General features: G+C 36.0%; 1 protein-coding gene across 1 annotated transcript in view; it reads right to left on the bottom strand.

Annotated features, from left to right (window-relative positions):
- LOC123551009 (CTP synthase 2-like) overlaps window positions 1–15450 on the bottom strand; it is a 34887-nt gene extending 19437 nt beyond the window's left edge. Inside the window, exons 1-4 of the mRNA XM_053540445.1 lie at window positions 15412–15450; window positions 4309–4515; window positions 3400–3570; window positions 1085–1185 (exon numbers count right to left, since the gene is read on the bottom strand). Coding sequence (XP_053396420.1) covers window positions 1085–1185; window positions 3400–3570; window positions 4309–4474 — 438 coding nt within the window. The 5' untranslated portion in view covers window positions 4475–4515; window positions 15412–15450. The remainder of the gene's footprint in view (window positions 1–1084; window positions 1186–3399; window positions 3571–4308; window positions 4516–15411) is intronic.
- Window positions 15451–18067: the final 2617 nt, after the last annotated feature.

Consider the following 18067-nt stretch of genomic DNA (forward strand, 5'->3'; position numbering starts at 1 on the left):
CTTTTTTATTCCCTTTCTCTATTTCAATGTAACTAAAGGACAGCAGCTGAAATTTCAATGTAACTAAAGGACAGCAGCGGAAATTTCAATATAACTGAAGGACAGCAGCTGAAATTTCAATGTAACTAAAGGACAGCAGCTGAAATTTCAATGTAACTAAAGGACAAAGTGGAAAGTTATCTCAACAGATTCAATAAAGATTTATCAAGTGAAAATTTCAGTCAGGACTTTTAAAGATTTTTTAAAGACTTTTTTTCTAACTTTGTTAAGGACAGTTTTTTTTCTCTCAATACATATATGTTTTTACTTTTTTTTCTGCGTAAAACAAATTCCACTCTTCAGTAACTTTTTGCTGACAAGATTTACAGGTGCATTGTTTTATTTTGAACACTACTACTTGTTGTTTGATTCAGCACTTTTGCTGGTGGTGATGGTGAAATTTATAAAGAATTTAGCACTTATATAATTTACTCAGCTGTCAATAGTTGATACATTCCTTACAAACCTGTCACTTTTGAATGTGATTTAAACCATGTTTAGCCCATGTTTGACTTACCGAAATGTTTCTCACGTAGTTTATAATTTGTTCTAAATTTTCCATATCAATCAACCATTAGTAATTTATTAAGTACCTTTTAATTGAAAATACACTTATTTACAAGTATACTTTCGCAAGTCTGTTACTTCCATCCCAGTACAAATTATGTACGTGTATTTCTCAACTTAAGTTATTGTTACAAGCTGAATGGACATGTAACTCTTTCATGCTGGCATAACTAAACCACCGAAAGAACTAGAACATTAAATCCATATGACTTAAGTATTTAGTTTGTTTGTTTCATCTGGTTTAAAGTCATATCGACATATGATGACTTGGCAGTTTCTAACTGTCCAGTTGGACCCTAAGTGCAACTCCTGGCATTATTTTAGGCACAGGTGAGAACCTGTGTAGTATCCCCAACCTTCTGCAAGCCAGCTGCATGTAAAAAGCAGGGCTTGAACCCATACAGGTTGTGGGGTTGGTGGGAGTGATTCAAGGTCAAGTTAAGGTCATGGAGGCCCTTTCAGTAATTAAGAGAATTACCTCTATAATGCAGACATCTGGTGTTTTGTTGTCACCATCTACAGGAACCCTAGCTACACGCTCCACCCACTCCTGTATAGCATCTGTGATATGTGGTACAACTGTAGATATAAAATACAGGAACTATACTAGTAACAAAACTGTAACACTTTTTTCTCTTTTCTCTTCTGCGACAAATAACCTGGTAAAAAAAAATGCAGATGCATGCAATGACAATCTCCTCCCCACACTTCCCTTTATTCAAACTTCAGGATACTTAATCAGATATGCAAAGGAAATACTGTGTGTAACTGTTCATATTAATTATAATGTGAAAGGCATTTTATCGTGGCCTTAACAACCAGTGGTGTTTCCTGTACTAAGATAGAGCTGTCAATAAAACAGTAAAAATTACAAAAAATTTACCTATCCTATGCACACCTGTATCATATTTTAACGTAAAATAATTTTGGCACTTCCATGCTTCTGCAGGAACAACATTTACTTTCTAGTCAACATTTCACATCATTTTGTGACCAGATCTTGAGCAAGGTTTTATTCTAGGACATATCACTTTCATGACTATAAATTTCGCCAATCTGGATTTGACAGAGTCCTAGTTTGAAATGAGGTACTGTATAAACAGTTTTGAAATTCTACTTTTTTACAAAATCTTAATATTGTTATACAATGTTGGATTTAATTTAACCATATTTTTCAAAAAGTAATTGTATACAAAGGAAATCCACCTCAATGTCAGATTTTTGTTCAACCATTTTGAAAACGTTGGTTCTCCAGCAAATTTTCACTATGTGCTTCTACTGGAAAATTACATTATGACCACATTTTCACAAGAGTAGATTTCAACATCACTTTTCGAAGTTGTTAAAGAGAATTCCTATAGTTTTTTTCCTTTCATAGAATTTTTTTAAATTCACATATATGATAGGAAAATTCGTGCTGAAAACAATGAACAAATAAAAACAATAGGTCACCAGGCTTGTTTTTGTGAAAAATTGTTTTGAACACACCCACTGTTGCTGAAACTGCCAGCGATTTTTCAACATTTTCATAATTTTCTGCTTTTTTATAAATACCAACCAAAATATACATCCAGGCAGCACAATACGGTTTTTTCTTTTTACAGATTTTATTATATACTTATTTTATATCATAGTCATATTTGTAATATTCTATCCTTACAATAATGGGTACAAATGAAAAAAAATATTGTTTCATATTTACTTTTGTGAACTTTTTTCAATGAAAAATACCCATAGTAAAGAATATTTTTTTTTACATTTTGAAAAAACTCTTTCATAGAATTTTTTCTTTTTCTTTTTGTGTATAGATAATTGTATTGTGAGCATAAAAATGGCTAAAAATGTATGGGTCACCAGGCTAAATTTTTTGTTAAGACCGATAGAATACAACACCTGTTCGGACGGAAATGGCGCGAACCTGGCCAAATTGATTACATGTATGTCTGCTAAATGTTAAAAAAAAGTTTTAAAAATTCTTAATTCTTTTTATAATTGAATACTAAATAATCTGAAAGGTGATATTGTCTTATCAGTACTAAGTCAATTATCTGACATTATATGAACAACACTGTCTTTGTACTAAAATGCGATGTGAAAACACAACCACAAAAATAGCAAGACACCTGTCAGGCATGATACTTGTCAATACAACATAAATCAGTATCAACATTTGATTACTGATATAACTTATCAAAAATGTTATTACATTCAAAATTCCTCATATTTAAGATTGTCTGTAACATGTTTCAACAAATGTTGACTTCAGTTCAGTTTTCCATAGAAAGTGTCGGCTGCGCAGAAAGATGCGCATAAAAAACTATAGGAATTCCCTTTAACAAATCCAGGGAGGTAATTATGTAACAGGCTAGATACACCCCATTCTCATTTCAAATATTCTGAAAATCTATGACTGCTAACAGAAAATTGTTTGATATCATATCAGGGTTTTTTCTACCTATTTTGGGAACATAGCCTATACCCCCAAAATTGGGAATTTTGATGCGTAAATGTTCCAAATTGGGAAATATTTAGTCCCATATGGTATAGTAAGGATGTGTTTAAGCACTTTCTCATACACTTGTTTTACATTGTACAACCTCTTTAACATACTTCCATTACAAAATTGTCCATAATTTGGTCAATGTTTGTGCAATTTTGATGAAATTTTTTTCAGAATGAAGATTGGGAATTTTTGCACTCATTTTGGGAAAAAAACATACTTTTTGGCATTGGGAATATAGCTGAATAACGGCTATAAAAACGGCCGAAAAAAAACCCTGCATATCAACCTACCTTGCACTGTTTTACCAAGGTAATCTCCCCTTCTCTCTTTGTTGATCACATGTTGGTATATCTTTCCTGTTGTTATGTTGTTGTCACGGTGAAGTGTGATGTCAAGGAAACGTTCATAGTTACCAAGGTCAAGGTCAACCTCACCACCATCATTTAGAACAAATACTTCACCTACAAAGATGCAACTTATAATCTCAGGCATATGTGTAAACTCAGGGTCTGACATTGTATACAGAACATGATAAAGCCTAGCCTTTACCACACTGAGTATTCTAAAGTACAACAACTGCAAACTGTATAACACAACTCTCAAAGCATGTACATGTACAATAGTGAATAAGAAAAAACAAGCAAACTAAAAACCCATGCCACGCTGATATCTGCTATTCTGGCTGGTGATGAAAGGGCACTTGTCAAGTTAAATATATTTATTTATTTCTTGGCTGATAAAAGGGCACATGGCACACACAGGCAGTTTGAGGGACAGAATGGCGGCACTTCAAAAAGTGGCATGGCGCTGCGCCAAGTAAAAACAGCCTGCAGGAAAGGCTTTAATTCCATCTAAATAACTCTGCAATTTTGGATATAATGCATATATGTTTGTTTACATTGACAGATCCATTAGATGTTCCATAAATTTATGTTTCAAGCATGCTGACTGGACGAAATATATATTGGTTATTTTAACTAGTCAAGCAGGCCATGCAAAAAAGATGAAATTCAATTTTTTTTATAGGAAATGTCAATTTATTGCAGCCTGCCAGCTGGGTGACCGTCTCGAAAGATTGCCTCCTCCTGCTGAAAACATGATCGTCACAGGCAATAGGGCGAGTGTAAACTTACCTCCCCATTTACCTATAAACAGCACTTACAGTGATGTCAGATCTTTATTGTATACGCTTTACTAACCATGTTCATAAGGCGAGAAGGTTCCAGCATCTATGTTGATATATGGATCAATCTTGATGGAGGTAACTCTTACACCTGACGATTTGAGAATTGTTCCGAGGCTGCTGGCAATCACCCCCTTGCCGATCCCACTGATTACACCACCAGTAACCAGGATGTACTTCATCGCCGCTCTTCTCAGTAAACCAGCCAGAATTAGTTTTTAATCTGAAGCAAAAGAATCTCAGTTATAACTATACACACTACATACAAACAACTACCCTCAGTAAACCAGAGACTAAACAAGCAAATTCGATGAACTGGTATCCCCCGCCGAATGGGTTTGTGGTGAGGACTGGCAAAGAAATATATCCAGCGAAAAGTTAAGGAGGTTACTAAGAAGCAAATAATTTCTTCATTAGTCAGGATCAATTTAACAGAAAATGAATGGTTTAAGTGTACATAATAAATGTATGTTATGTTGATCCTGACTAATGAAATTATTTTGAATGGAATATGTTTACTGTAACAAGGCAGTCTGAAAGACAGCTAAATCCCCCGCCACTGGTATGGATAGTGAAAAGGGTAAACCTTTGACCTTGAGCTGTGACCTTGACCTTAAACTGACATGGCTGACCCATGAATTCTGCACATCGTCTAGATGAGGTGATCATTTGACCCAAGTTTCATGAAAATCCTAAGAGGTTTAGGAGATACAGAGCTCAAACCTTTGGCCTTGAGTTGTGACCTTGACTTTGAGTTGACATGGCTGACTCATAAGTTCTTGATGAAGTGATCATTTGACCCAAGTTTAATGTAAATCCTTCAAGGGGTTTAGGAGAAACAGAATGAACACAAAATGGAGGGCTCAAACCTTTGACTCTAAGTTGTGACCTTGACCTTGAGCCCTCAGTTTGATGAAAATCCTTCAAGGGGTTTAGGAGATACAGAGCGGACACAAAATGGAAGGCTCAAACCTTTGACCTTGAGTTGTGACCTTGACCTTGAGCCGACATGGCTGACTCAACAATTCTGCACATCATCTTGATGAGGTGATCATTTGACCCAAGTATAGTGAAAATCCTTCAAGGGGTTTAGGAGATACAGAGCAGACACGAAATGGAAGGCTCAAACCTTTGACCTTGAGTTGTGACCTTGACCTTGAACCGACATGGCTGACTCATGGGTTCTGCACATCGTCTTGATGAGGTGATCATTTGACCCAAGTATAGTGAAAATCCTTCAAGGGGTTTAACAAAATGTTACGGAAGGATGGAAGGACAGAAGGAGACCATTCATATAACCCCCCCTCATTTGTGGCAGGGGATTAATAAGCTTAGCTTTTAGAATTATAATTATGGAGTTATTTGAAATGTGAGCATGAAGTGTAACTAGAACGACATATTGTACTCGGAACTTTTTTACGGCAGACAAGTGCGTTTTAGCATTCCGTTTGTCCGCAGACAAGCACAGATTTTCTGGTTTGAAACGAGAAAAGGAAAGAATAATTTAGAAACGCTAAACACTGCTTCAAGTTTATGGAGTCTATAAACGAATTTGACGTACAAAACGTATGATTCACCCGCCGATGGGCCTCTTGATTTCTACAGTTTTGGGAAAACCATTCTGCGACTAAATTCAGCATCTCTTTTTCTGCGTTCTGATTGGTTCCTTGTCATGGTCTCGCGTGATTTTGCACACGGTATCTTGGCGAATAGAAACCGGAAACGTAAACAGATATCAGTGATTCACAAGGTTTTGGACAAATTTGTCGTTGCAACTTCGTCTGCTGACAAAAAATGGAATGCAACAGGCAAAGCACAAAGAGCTTGCTAGTACGAGTCAGAAAGTTTTACGTGTCCTTATATGTCTTCACATGGTATGATAGCAGTCTCCTAGGCATTTCTGTTAAATGTTCGACTGCCTCGCGGATGAACACAAGCAAAGGTTTTGGAAACCTATATTTTTAAACAGTTACAGTATTACACTTTACTATGATTGCAGTTGTTACTACCTGTAGAAATCTAGATTACTGTTCAACATAAAGAATTATTATTGATTTCATTGAAAATCCGGGCAAGTAAGTTTTGACTGCGGACAAGTAGATTTTTAAGTCTCATTTGTCCGTGGACAAGTGAAAAATATTGGGATTTCCACACCCCTGTGTTGATAATAAATACTGATGTAAAATAAACAAGAGTGCCTGACTGTCACAAAATATGCCCGTCATTGAACTTGGCCTAATTCACGCGCCATAATCCAAGACTGCCTGGGGCAATTTGGCTGGTTATTAAACTTGGCCAAGATATTATGCCCACAAACATTGTCAGCAAGTTTGGTGAAGATCAGATGAAAACTGTGCGACTTTGAGAGCGGACAAGGCTAAATTCGCAGTTTTTCGCAGTCCAAAATGGATTTACTGTTTAATTTTCTATTTGATGATTGGATAATACGTACCATACTTAGTATAAACGTTTTGGACTTACAGTACATGGACTGTTTAAAAGTGTGTTTACTTCTTAATACATTGGATACTTACCTGTGTATTACTTATTATGTGGACTTATAAAAATGAGGTAGGTGATTTTGTTTCATTCTTGACTTTTTTTCCTCCAAAAAGGGTGGGGGGCGTTAATTAGAGGGGGGAGGGCCTTAATTCGGGAAAATACGGTAGTTGTAATATTTCAAAGTCAAAAGTGTCAATAACATGTGCATGTCCATTCTATGTTGAAGACATATACCAAGTTTCATTTCAGTTGGATGGAAACTGAAGGAGGAGTTGTATACACAATATACAGAAGTAACTGAATATTTCGAAGACTGAAAAAGGCTAAGATCTCAGAAAAAAATAATCGGACATGAATTTGACAATTTGTGCATGCATATTATGGAATGTTTTCTTTAAAAGCCCAGGGGAAAATATGACCTTCTGCAGGGGAAGATACGAGGATTTTAGGGGAAAATATAGCTATTTTTGGCTTGGGGAAACAGCCTATATTCGTCTGTTAAAAATAGCAAAAATATTCACTGGCTGGATTCAAGTAAATTTGTATCTCTTGCGGATGCGCAAGTAACTGCGTACTGTGATTTATCATCCATTCTTTTGGTCCTTCGAAGTTTTGACGGTTAGACTGCCCATCACAAATATAAAACAATCTGACCGTCGAATTATTTTGACTAGCGGCAGTACACCTTTCCTAAAAAGTACAGTATCCCGGCACAACCAGTTTTCAACCCAGGGGCGTCGGAAGGTGTTTGATATTGGGGCCGCGAGGGGGGGGGGGGGGGTGGGTACGGGATGAAGCATCCCGTATGGGGGGTAAGTGGGACCTCCCCCTGAAATTTTTTTAAAACAGGATCATAAATGGCGAGTTCTGGTGCATTTTAAGGGTACTGAATCGCAACTCAAGTCTCCAGTATTTTCTTACTATTTACATGACTATAAACAAAATAAAGTTTAATAAACTCTTATCAGAATTAATAATGTATAACGCAATACAAAGAATGCATGTATGTTTTTTTTTGTATTTAATGTATTGAATAATAATCATTCATGTTACATTCATTTCTTATTTTTGTTTGAAATATCATTTTTTGAGTAAAAACAATTTATGTAATTAATTCTTTACATCTTAGCGGTGTGATAAATCTTAACACTTACCTCTTTCATTAAATAAAAACATGATAATTATTTTTCTGAATTTTATAAGTTAATACCTTAGATCTTTGCGGCTGGGTATAGCTTAAACATTCCAGTGACTAAAGACATGCCAATTAAAAACATGCTGATTTGTTCATGCGTAATTAAGTCCAATCACGGACACGTGTGTATGACTCCCAATCGTGTCACCGTCACCACGGTAACACACTAATCTGGACAGCGTGTTTTGTTTAACGCAAAGCAAAATTTAATAAACTATACAAAATATTGGGTCCGCGGACCTGCGACTCCAACATAGGAATTTACAAAAAATTGTTCTTGGGCAAATTATTGGGGCCGCAGACGCGGCCCCTGCGGCCCCACTTCCGACGCCCCTGCAACCGCTTAACAAGTTTTCTGTGCAGTTTTGTACAAATGCAAGTCCAAATCTTTGGTTTATTGTCTAACACTTTCTATCAGCATAAGTGCTATAAAAGCATATACCATTTAAGTTTCAAGTTTCTAACTGATCAAATCCCTGGCAGGATGATTTTGAAAGCCATCAGTAGGAAGTCATGCTGAAAATTTACAACCTAAATTCGACCACAGGTGGTATTTTCCTTCCAGCAAAATGAAACAGCACTAAACTTTTACTGTAGTTTCATTACAACATGGCAAACATAATACACCCAAAATTCAAGTTTGGCAACAAACACTAAAACCAACATGGCAGATCAATATACTATAGATGCACTTGCCTAAAGAACTGTATCATGTGCTCAATAACTCAAGAGAACCAGGGTGTCACATCTTCTACATTGACAGCTGTCACATATGACAATATATTATATAATTGCTAAGCTTTTGACACTCCAAATATTTCAAATTGCTTAGAAAATGAAAAACAATGTTGCAAGGACAGGCATCATGATTGCATTGTCAAAATAATTTAATAATAATACGCTTCACAATTCTGGCAGTAAGCATGTGTTAAGCAATAAACATTTAGTGCAAAAGATATATAAATACTAATATAGGCTTAAGCAAGAATAGGTAGTAGACAAGGAAAGATGCAGGTTTTTTAGTAATAAGAAAAACCTCATGAAAACATAGTACTGCTACATAAATGGAATTTATATAATTTTCTAAGTACCAAAACTGAAGGCGAATAGGTTCCTAACATGTTCTGTCTCTGCTGTAAACAGTGAAACAATCACAACTGATAAATTTTGCTTGTAAAGATTTTTATCATACGAAGTCCTAGGCAGTTGAAAATAGGTTGTGTTTGAAAATAGGTTGTGTGGGGATATAAATTTCCTAAAACATGTAAAAAGCGTGCAGATAAAATCTCCTGGATTTAAATCAAATCTCTTGGAAAATTGTCCAAGAAACTTAGCATGTATAAAAATTTTATATTTCGTATTACTGGTATCGGAACAGTACCCGAACAGTAACAGTATCCAACTTCTCGTAATTTCTCCTTTCATGTTACCCTTCATAAAGGGAGTACTATATGTTTTGGAAGGCTGTTTCACAAGCAAACATCAAGTGAAATTTCGTTCATCAATGACAAGTGTTTACAGAGAAATTCTACCTTCTTTATTAAGCAATCAACTTTCTGTTTTGTTTACATCTGAGGGATTCCACATGACACGCATGCGCGGAAGACAAACCCATGTTTGTCCTATTCCAGGGAGGTAAATCCTGAGCTTATGATTTGCACTCCGTTGTAGAATTACTCTCCCTTTATAATTTAGATAAAATATTTAGGAAATTATACTGCGATTGCATCACATGGGTATTTAGTAACAAGATAGACATTCTCGCATACCAGAAGTCTACCGTGGTTCCCCGGATTTTGACGAACATCTGATGGATGAGAATGCAAGATAGAGTACTGGCTTCAAGTGTAAGAGGACGTGGGTTCGAATCCCAGCCTCGGCTTAAACTTTTATCTTTTTTTTATTACATTTTTAAAATCTATATAACACAGCTTAAGGACTTAAAATCAATATAAAACTCCCATATACCGGGGTAACAATGTATACAGTAATCAAATAAACTACTGTTTACAAGCTAGACAAATACACGATGTGAAAGGTGCTTGTCTGAAGTGTTGCATAATGATTGTACAGGTGATGTATGGTACCATACGTAACGGAACGGAAGGTAGCCATACCCTGTACGATTTATGGGAAAAAGTAGTAAAGGTTAATTACATAATTTAAAATCAAAATTATAAAAGATTTTCAGTCAAAACTATTCTAAAGCTGCTTAAAAAACCATTTATCGGAAACTGGTACTGTAGATAAACCAATTAACGTTAATTAGACTGCCCTTTCGGAGCCCCTGTTTTTGGACGCATGCGCAGATAAGGCCGGTATTGTTTACATCCTTGCAAAGAGTAAAGACTAGGGTTTAACGATTTGTAGATTTCTTTTGTAAACAATTTGTATTTAAAAATAAATATAATGAAAAACCTCATTTTTTATCGGAAACTGGTCTGAAACCAGTATAGCTTTCCAGTACGTCATGTGCCTTATTAATTAAGGGGACGCATACTTTGAAATTAGAAAAAAGTGGGTGGGGTATTATAAAATTTACCTGCAAAAAAGTACAAGGTTTTGGTAAATGAAATGAATACTGTTTCAACTGTTATAAGTACACAAAGGATTGCTCACTAAAATAACAAGATAAAAAATTCTGACTAATTTTCATGAAGATCCATTGAAAAATATGGCCTCTAGAGAGGTCACAAGGTTTTTCTATTATTTGACCTAATGACCTAGTTTTTGAAGGCACATGACCCACTTTTAAATTTGACCTAGATATCATCAAGGTGAACATTCTCACCAATTTTCATGAAGATCTCGTGAAAAATATGGCCTCTAGAGAGGTCACAAGGTTTTTCTATTTTTCGACCTACTGACCTAGTTTTTGACCGCACATGACCCAGTTACGAACCTGACCTAGATATCATCAAGCTGAACATTCTCACCAATTTTCATGAAGATCCATTGAGAAATATGGCCTCTAGAGAGGTCACAAGGTTTTTCTATTTTTAGACCTACTGACCTAGTTTTTGACCCGTGACCCAGTTTCGAACCTGACCTAGATATCATCAAGGTGAACATTCTGACCAATATTCATGAAGATCTCATGAAAAATATGGCCTCTAGAGAGGTCACAAGGTTTTTCTATTTTTAGATCTACTGACCTAGTTTTTAAACCCACGTGACCCAGTTTTGAATTTGACCTAGATATCATCAAGGTAAACATTCTGACCAATTTTCATGAAGATCCATTCAAAAATATGGCCTCTAGAGAGGTCACAAGGTTTTTCTATTTTTAGACCTACTGACCTAGTTTTTGACCGCATGTGACCCAGTTTCAAACTTGACCTAGATATCATCAAGGTGAACATTCTGACCAATTTTCATGAAGATCCATTGAGAAATATGGCCTCTAGAGAGGTCACAAGGTTTTTCTATTTTTAGACCTACTGACCTAGTTTTTGATCCCACATGACCCAGTATCGAATTTGACCTAGATATCATCAAGGTGAACATTCTGACCAACATTCATGAAGATCTCATGAAAAATATGGCCTCTAGAGAGGTCACAAGGTTTTTCTATTTTTAGACCTACTGACCTAGTTTTTACCCCCACGTGACCCAGTTTCGAACTTGACCTAGATATCATCAAGCTGAACATTCTGACCAATTTTCATGAAGATCCATTGAGAAATATGGCCTCTAGAGAGGTCACAAGGTTTTTCTGTTTTAAGATCTAATGACCTAGTTTTTGACCCCACGTGACCCAGTTTAGAACTTGACCTAGATATCATCAAGGTGAACATTCTGACCAATATTCATGAAGATCTCATGAAAAATATGGCCTCTAGAGAGGTCACAAGGTTTTTCTATTTTTAGACCTACTGACCTAGTTTTTGACCCCACGTGACCCAGTTTCGAACTTGACCTAGATATCATCAAGGTGAACATTCTGACCAATTTTCATGAAGATCTTGTGAAATATATGGCCTCTAGAGAGGTCACAAGGTTTTTCTATTTTTAGACCTACTGACCTAGTTTTTGATGGCACGTGACCCAGTTTCGAACTTGACCTAGATATCATCAAGGTGAACATTCTGACCAACTTTCATAAAGATCCCATGAAAAATGTGACCTCTAGAGTGGTCACAAGCAAAAGTTTATGGACGCACGCACGCACGGGACGGACGGACGACGGACGCCGCGCGATCACAAAAGCTCACCTTGTCACTTTGTGACAGGTGAGCTAAAAATGAGAAAAACTGAAACAAGAAAGTTATTGTTGAATTACATAAGACTTCTTGTGTACATTCAAAATCAACAATTAAGACTTTTTGGTGCGAAAATAATAGTGCTTCACCTTGTCCAAACATTTATCAATGTCCTACAGATTCTAATTTAAAGAAAGATTGTGAAATAAGTTCACTGTCTTGCTTTTCATTTCGCATATGTGAGCTAAAACACATTATTTAGTTTGTTTACAAAGTAGTGCATAAGAAAAGATACGGTGGTCAAGGAATGCCACATTCCAAAACTAAAAGAGTATATTCCCCTTAATACATTAAACATTTATCGTTACAGAAGTCTAGTGGCTTACAATAAAGGCCTAGAAATGTTGCCATTATTAATTTTTAACTTGGTATTCATGAACTACAATGCACTTAAATATCAAAACACATTCAACAAACTTTTGAAAATGTATTGTCTTAAAAATCCCTAAAATAAGGTATGAAATTTGGTTGAGAGGTCCAATCAATGTGTATATGTGCAAAAGTAACATTCTAATCTTGTTCACAAAAGTTACTAATACACAGCAGGAATGTCAATGATCAAAACTGGACGAATATATACAGTTATCCTCACTTTAATGTCATTTTTAATTTGTCCTTGAATTCTCCACCATACTTTTCATAACTCTGTTTGCACGAAGTGCACGAGAATGCTGTCATTCACGTAAAAAAACGGGGTCAAATAAGTTGTAAATGCAATATCATCTAAACGTAATTAATGGATTATGCTGTCCAAGATAAACTTTATCTCATAACGTAACGAACGTGTATAATGTTGTAACAACAACTTTACTTACACTGATTTAAGTAGCAGTCGGTTTATAAGTGACTTTATTGATTCATTTTGTGTTTTGTTATTGTTGTCAAAAAGTATAACGGAAGTGCCTCACAACTGAAGCGGAAACCAGTTTGATGCGCAAAGTAGTCCACTGTAAGTAATGTTTTTTGACAAATGTCTACAGAAATTAATAATTTTCTAATATTAAAGACGAATATCTGAATAGGATTCATTATTTGATGAGAAATTATAATCATCGACATGTTTTTTTTAAAAATCGTACACGTGCTGACACCTAAGTTGTCTCTCGTTGTTTATTAGAGTTACCTTTCGTCCGGCGCAGTAATACATTTGCAGTGAATCGCCGAGAAGTCGTGGGAAAATTAAAAACCATGTAAATAAACTAAAGGCAGTGGCTACGATTACGGTACCGTAATCCTAGCCTCCGCTTCTAGGATTACGGAAGTTCCGTATTCCTAGACAACCCTATGAGGATAGGCTAGGGTTACGGAAGTATTTAAGAGACATTAAAAATATGTTAGGACATGCATAAATGATGTTGTAAACTTCTTATTTCACTTTATTAAAATAGCGATTTTTGATGCCTGCCTTATCATTCCGTGTTATCTATCCGCCATTTTGGGTTAGTATAATCTTAAACGCTATATTAATGGCGGCCCGCGGAAATATAGAAATATGAGGGTAAAAGTTAGGTTTAAAAAAATATTCTATACTTCGATTTTTTTTATTTATAACCATATTGTATGTTATTAAAGACCATTTGTGTTGATTTGATGACAAAAATTGCAGGTATATATTTCCGCGTGCCACCATTAAGATTATACTAACCCAAAACAGCGGATCGATAGCATGAAATAACAGTGAAATAAGTAATTTTACAACGTCATTTATGCATGTCCTAACATATATTTGATGCCTCTTAAATACTTCCGTAATCCTAGCCTATCCTCATAGGGTTGTCTAGGAATACGGAACTTCCGTAATACTAGAACCAGAGGCTAGGATTACGGTACCGTAATCGTAGCCACTGCCTAAACTAAAACTAACCACCTTTTCAAGATGAATTTCAAGTGATCGACATTATGCATTTAACCCGCCTGACCTGTGTAGCATCTTAGATATCTGTTCTAAGGTATTCATTGTGTAGAATGTCATGTTATGCCCTTGCAATGCTAATCCCACTCTGATTTGTTTGTTTACATTTTTTATCAATGAGAAATATGGCGTCCATCCCGAAATGAACTGACGTGGCGTTAAATTTTTACATGTTTAAGCAAACCTGGTATGTTAGAAAGAAAATCTCATCCCTTCAACATTATTTGGAACACTGTTATTGTAAAAAACCTGTTTTTTCCTTATACAAAAGCTTTATATTTTGTGTTGAATGTACTTTCACAAAGACCTCCAATCTGACTGAAGTACATCTCCTATTACGCTACGCATAGGATCTGAGAACGACCTATTCATTGCCTCGTTCTGACGACCCTTTCGCTAGCCAATCAGAGCCTAACTTACAACATCTTGCAAATCTACCGGTAGCCTTGACTTTTGATATTTACAATTCTTATGTCGTAATGTATCAGATAGCCGGCTAGCTCAGTCGGTAGGCCACTTGCTGTGTACGCGAGGGGTCCCAGGTTCGAGCCCTAGAATGACAGCACAATTTTCTTACTCTTTGACATTCGAACAAGTCGTCTGATTGGATAAAATAAAAATAGCAATACTGGAAATCCAAAATATACAGAAGACGAATGTGAATGGGTCGTTCTCAGATCTTCGTTTAGAAGATCAAGTACTTTAGTCAGATTGCAAAGACCTCTGTTTTCCTATTACATTCATAGTACCACATCCTTATCCACAAAATACTGAATATTACAGGTGTCCATCAGTATTATATCAGTTTAGGAATATGTTTTTTATTTTCCCACCATCGATTTCTTGAATATGCACCCCTTCCGCATTTCTGTATGAACTGTGAATGTAGCAATATGCGTCCCCTTAAAATCGGGAAACACTACTTTCTATAGTTTTGTCGGCCATAGTCCAGGCTTTGCACCACTAAAATTATGACTCTAATATACTGACTAAAGGTTAGGGTTAGGTCGACTATGGCCACAGTGGTTCGTTTGCCCTATGGAAAATAGCTTTAAAATCACGTGCTTTTTTATAAATAATATAGCGCGAAAACATATGACAATGTAATCTGTAAAGCTGCCCCATAAAACCACTGGCACTTTAATGATTTCAAAATTTTGACAGTACATCTTTCACTACAGCAGCATAATAATATGTACTCTGTAGTACTCTGTAGCCTAAAAAACAACTAATTTACACATTTCTTACCGTTCCCGCAGATTTTATGGCTGTATTTTATATGTAGCTAAATGACGGTTCCCGTTATCCGGTATCTAAAGCTGTTCGGAACGTGAAGAGAAAGACAAAAGGAATAAGATAAGATAAGATGGGATGAGATGAGATGAGATGAGGTGCGGTGAGGTAGGGTAGGGTAGGGTAAGATTTAGATAAGGGCAGTTCCAGAATTAATTGTATGGGGGGGGGGGGGGGGTCGGAAGGCACTTTTTGAAAAAAAGACATCACCCATAATTTTTTATTTTTCTCCAACCCCACTACCCATAATTATGAATTTTCCACTAACCCCCACCACCTATAATTATTAAATTACAAAAAAATGAAACATGGAGAGGTCTGTTACCGTTTTCCCTTTCCATATCTCAACGTCAAAGAGTCACCAAATTGCTTCATTCCGCTTCGAAAATTTGCCGTTAGAATAGAAAAATGTCTATACCCCACCCACCTGATTTATTATAACCGCACCCGTAAAACATGTTCGTTTACCGCTTCCGACCCAGCACTTCAAGGAGTGAGTCGCCGGAACAAGTGAAACAATCGTCATTACATGCCTGTCTTTTCTTTTTGGAAGTTGAACACATAAATATAATATTAAGAACTCGATAAGAGCCTGTGACGGACGAACAAACACGATATAAATTCAAGCTCTTAAGCATGCATTTTCATTTGGTTGTAGAGCATTTTGTTTACAATTACATGAAAGTTTCAGCACAGTAACGTTTCTGGTGACACGAAAATATAATGCCAATACCTAATTTTCTATAAGCACGCGGTCATTACCGAAGGCACGTGCAGTTTTCCCGCCAAAATACAAAGAAGAAACGTCTGCTTCCGTATCTATCAAGATCATGAAGATGGCCCGATATCTACGGATATTTAAAAGCCGGATTTTCATTCGTTTTATTATTCACGTTTCCATCTTGACGTTCACATCTAGTGTGTTCAACCAAACATTAGGAAAATCTTCCGAACAGTGTACGAAAATGTATATATCGATCTACTACAGTTTCTACTGAAATATGGTTTCGGAAGAACCATGCTGTGTCATTAAAACATACATGTATCATGCCCTGACGCCGACAAGACTTGTAATTTCTTTGGACATGATTTATGGAAATTTAGTCATCCGTTTTTAGAATAATGATTTCACGCAGTACATGTTTTAGTAAACTTGTTTTAAGGCACTGTCCTCCAGATCGTACGACAACAACAAAAAAAAAAAAATAATACTTATTTAACGACTGTTAGGCGCATATTCCTCCGTGGTGTATATTGGTCAAGACCGCAGATTTTTTTTATTGCGGCCCGGGTTTGATTCCTAACTCGAGCATGTTTTTTTTTCTCTCTCTTGATTTTGGCATTTTAAGACAGATTAGAAACAAAAACTCGTGTTCTAATGTTCAAAACATGACCAAACTTCAAGCGAAAATCTGGAAGTCAGTGCCTTTAAAATAGCTAAACGCAAAAGTAACAACATGTGATCTTTTTGTCCACATACTGTTTAACGTATAATGGAAATAATTAAGACAGGTAATGTTTAGGAAAAGATATGAAATATTTCGCAAGTCACATTTTTTTTTTACTTCAGCGTAAAATAAGTTTTAAAAAAGTTTTCTTTTAACGATGCTGGCTTTGTCATTAATACTTTAAACTGCAAAAATGCACTTATTTATGATAGGTCTGTCTATCATTTGCATTAATCGGGGGCAAAATACTAGTATGAAATCAAACGAACACATGACTTCTGTTTTTTATCATGCTAAACGTAAATCATGCAAGTATTTTAAAGAAATTGATGTTCGCGATTTTTTACAGTTTAACTTTGCATTGATGCATAAGCGATTTAACTGAACAATTCGACAGAAAAATAGATAAACCGCGTGTGCAAGTTTGAATAGTTCAAATACACGTATTAGCAAAGAAAACATTTGCGTAATACTGCAGTAAATATGATTGTGTGCGACATTAGCGACTTCCCATAATTATAAACGAGAATGACTGCCAGGAATATTACAATGTATGATGTTGGTTTTCTTAGCGGCTTACACATTTTCTTGTAAAAAAAGGTTTCCGAATCGGCTAGTTAGTGCTTCACAAATATGTTGAAACACCTGAGGCAGATATGTCCTTAATATGGATGATGACGATTTGTCATTTACGTCGGCATCCGACGAATAATGAACTCGGTACTATTGATTTATTAACATACGATTTTGTGTGGAACTGCACGAGGATTCTGTACGCCTGTTTTAAGTATTTGTGCAGCATGGAAAAATTCGGCTAATATTAGGGAAAAGTGATCTACATGCAAATAATTTTTACTCAATTCACGCATGTTTTCGTTTCGGCCTGTCTCGATTTCATTTAGCTTTTTTCCCCGGCGTATGCGAAACAGCCATAACTGGTACAAGACAGTACGTGGCATAAAATTTATTTGTACGCGTCACGTGCCATTCAGAATACACGAGTGCGAATGAAAGGCGGGAAAAATGAAGTATCAGTCGGTCTTCACGGACTTTATTGACTTTCGTACACAAGTGCGAGATATCGTACTTAATCAATGATACTATTCTATTACGTCAGGAAATGTTGATTGACATACTTTCCGCGATCAAGGACGCTGACTGCA

Source organism: Mercenaria mercenaria, chromosome 4 (assembly GCF_021730395.1).
Source record: "Mercenaria mercenaria strain notata chromosome 4, MADL_Memer_1, whole genome shotgun sequence".
Lineage (NCBI taxonomy): Eukaryota > Metazoa > Mollusca > Bivalvia > Venerida > Veneridae > Mercenaria > Mercenaria mercenaria.